This window comes from Cherax quadricarinatus, chromosome 76, assembly GCF_038502225.1.
Source record: "Cherax quadricarinatus isolate ZL_2023a chromosome 76, ASM3850222v1, whole genome shotgun sequence".
NCBI classification, from domain to species: Eukaryota; Metazoa; Arthropoda; class Malacostraca; order Decapoda; family Parastacidae; genus Cherax; species Cherax quadricarinatus.
In genome coordinates, this window is record NC_091367.1 from 14,850,187 (window position 1) to 14,852,852 (window position 2,666).

At 37.8% G+C, this 2,666-nt stretch overlaps 1 protein-coding gene across 3 annotated transcripts in view; it reads left to right on the forward strand.

Annotated features, from left to right (window-relative positions):
• The window catches only part of LOC128703636 (zwei Ig domain protein zig-8), a 154,622-nt gene extending 152,157 nt beyond the window's left edge, over positions 1–2,465 (forward strand). For all 3 annotated transcript variants that reach the window (XM_053798380.2, XM_053798379.2, XM_053798378.2), the window contains 2 exons: positions 427–495; positions 1,507–2,465. In XM_053798380.2, coding sequence (XP_053654355.2) covers positions 427–495; positions 1,507–1,647 — 210 coding nt within the window. In that variant the 3' untranslated portion in view covers positions 1,648–2,465. The remainder of the gene's footprint in view (positions 1–426; positions 496–1,506) is intronic.
• Positions 2,466–2,666: the final 201 nt, after the last annotated feature.

Below are 2,666 nucleotides of genomic sequence, written 5' to 3' on the forward strand. Positions count from 1 at the left end.
ACTGGTCACTACTAGGTCCACTCTCTCCATGAGCTTTATCACACTTTTTCTTAAAACTACGTATGGTTCCTGCCTCCACTACGTCACTTACCAGACTATTCCACTTCCTGACAACTCTGTGACTGTGGAAATACTTCCTAACATCCTTGTGGCTCATCTGAGTCTTCAACTTCCAACTGTGTCCCCTTGTTGCTGTCTTCCATTTCTGGAACATCCTGTCTCTGTCCACCTTATCTATTCCTTGCAGTATTTTATATATCGTTATCATAGCACCCTTAACCCTCCTCTCCTCCAGTGTCGTCAGGTCGAGTTCTCTAATTAATGTTCTGAAGTTTTACCTGAAGTGTGTTCTGTCAACAGATTATATATATATATATATATAAATTGTAGTTACCCAAGTTGTAGCTGTTATTGATTTTTGCACAGGTGAGGAGCCAGCAGCCATGCAGAAGAACCACTCACTCCCTCACTCAAGACACCTGCCCACACCTGCAGGTGATTACCTTTTCTCTCTCTCTCCAGATTGATAGACTTTTTTTTAATTAGTGATGTAATTATTTTTCACTTTTATTGACCAATGCTTAGTAACCTCACCTAACCTACTCTAACGTAATTGTTTTTAACCAAGTTCTTCTAAATATATCATAAATCAGTTTGAAATTATTTAATATTACATAAAATATGTGAAACACATTTTATGTACAGATTCATTGTCAAAGATTAGTGGCATAAAAAATTTATCTGCTTGTTCGGCAAAAGGAACTATTTTTTTTTAGACCTTACTCGCTGCTTGGGCTTATTAGCATGACATAAATCATGAGCAATGAGTAAGTGGTCGACGTGGTATGGGGTAGATTTAAGAATACAGTGTTAGTTTGTGGGTATAGAAGGGTGGGTGCAGGTGGGAAAAAGAGGGATTGTTGGAATGATGACGTAAAGAGGGTGGTAATTATCTTCTGAGAGGCTTTTGCAATGTAGAAGTGATATACTGAGAGCTGAGAACTGGGAGAGAAAGAGTGATGAGGAAATAGAAAAGCTAACGAGATAGTGGATGAGGTTTTATCAACCAATTTTCCTTACAAGAAAAGTCGCATAGAAAAGTTGTCTATTGCAGATACAACTCCGAAATAAGAAAAAAATGTAACATATGGAGGTGTTAGATGGGAAGGTGAAGGTGCGGAATAATGGAAGCAATATTTCGAGAAGCAATTAAACGTTGGTGAACAAAGGGTGGCAGAGATTTTATACATTGCACAGGGATGTACGACATCGTATAGGAGTAAGGACGAACCAGTTATGAAAGTGCTGGTATTGATGCTGTTTGGAGAGTCATCTGAACCTTTATGTCAGCAAACTTTCGTTCCATCCACAACTTTCTTCACTGATCTATCCTGCACTGCTTCTGCCTTTCCTCATTCTAACAACCACAACAAACACAAAAATAAAAAATAAATTCGTTACTTGATTTACATAATTTACGTAACCTATCATTACCACGTTTGGCAGGCGGTGGTTATCCAGTTCCTGTACAAGCCAACAACAACAGCAGCACCAGTAGCATCACCAGCAGCAGCAACAGCAGTAGCAGCAACACGAGCTGCAGCATCAGAAGCCCCAGCAGAGTTAGCAGAATGCTCACAAGACTAGCGGTGTCTGCAATCTTACTGAGAGTACACTTCCCTATATGGCCGGACCCAACTTAATGAACAAAATCGCTGTTTACTCATCTGATTGTCTGCGAATACACACATACGATTGCTTAAGCTTTCTCCAGTCTAGTTGATTAGCTCTCTCTATACTCATGTTGGTTTGCCTAGTTGCTTAATAAATTCTTTTACAATTGTTATACAGGATTCTTTAGCAAGTTAATTATGTTCGTTTACACAATTTTCAATTTAGCAAAATAATTACCCAGCTGCTTAAGTTTTTTGCACAGTGTAAATTTTTACATATTTTTTTTTTCAAGTTTTCCAATCCATTCTTTACATTTTAATTAAATAGTTTTCCTTTCTTGTTTACATTTTAATGTTTGAATTATACCAAATTTAAGTTTTTATTAAAATTTGTCTAATTCCTCTCTGTGAACGTTTTGTTTTTCCTGTTTGCATGGACGTGTGTGTGTGTGTGTGTGTGTGTGTGTGTGTGTGTGTGTGTGTGATGCATGTGTGATGTGTTTGTGTGTACTCACCTATTTGTGGTTGCAGGGATCGAGTCATAGCTCATGGCCCAGCCTCTTCACTGATCGCTGTGTGAGTGTATGCCTGTGCGTGTGTGTGTGTGTGTGTTTGCGTGTGTGTGTGTGTGTGTGTGTGTGTGTGTGTGTGTGTGTGTGTGTGTGTGTGTGTGTGTGTGTGTGTGTGTGTGTATGTGCGCGCGCGCGCGTGTTGTGACTGTATGTAAGCCTTACACCGTGTATGCAATGTTTCTTACTGACAATATACATAGTCATAAAAAATTAAATAATTTATTTTGCCGTATTATTTTACCCTTTTCTACAAATTTATGAAAGGATTTTTATAATACTACTACTACTACTACTAATAATAATAATAGTTATAATAAAATAATTATTATTATTATTGTTGTTTTTGTTAATTTATTCCTAAATAGGTACATCTATGCTGTTGCCTGATTTTTCCTTTTTTCTTCCCCTCAAGGAAGGTTCC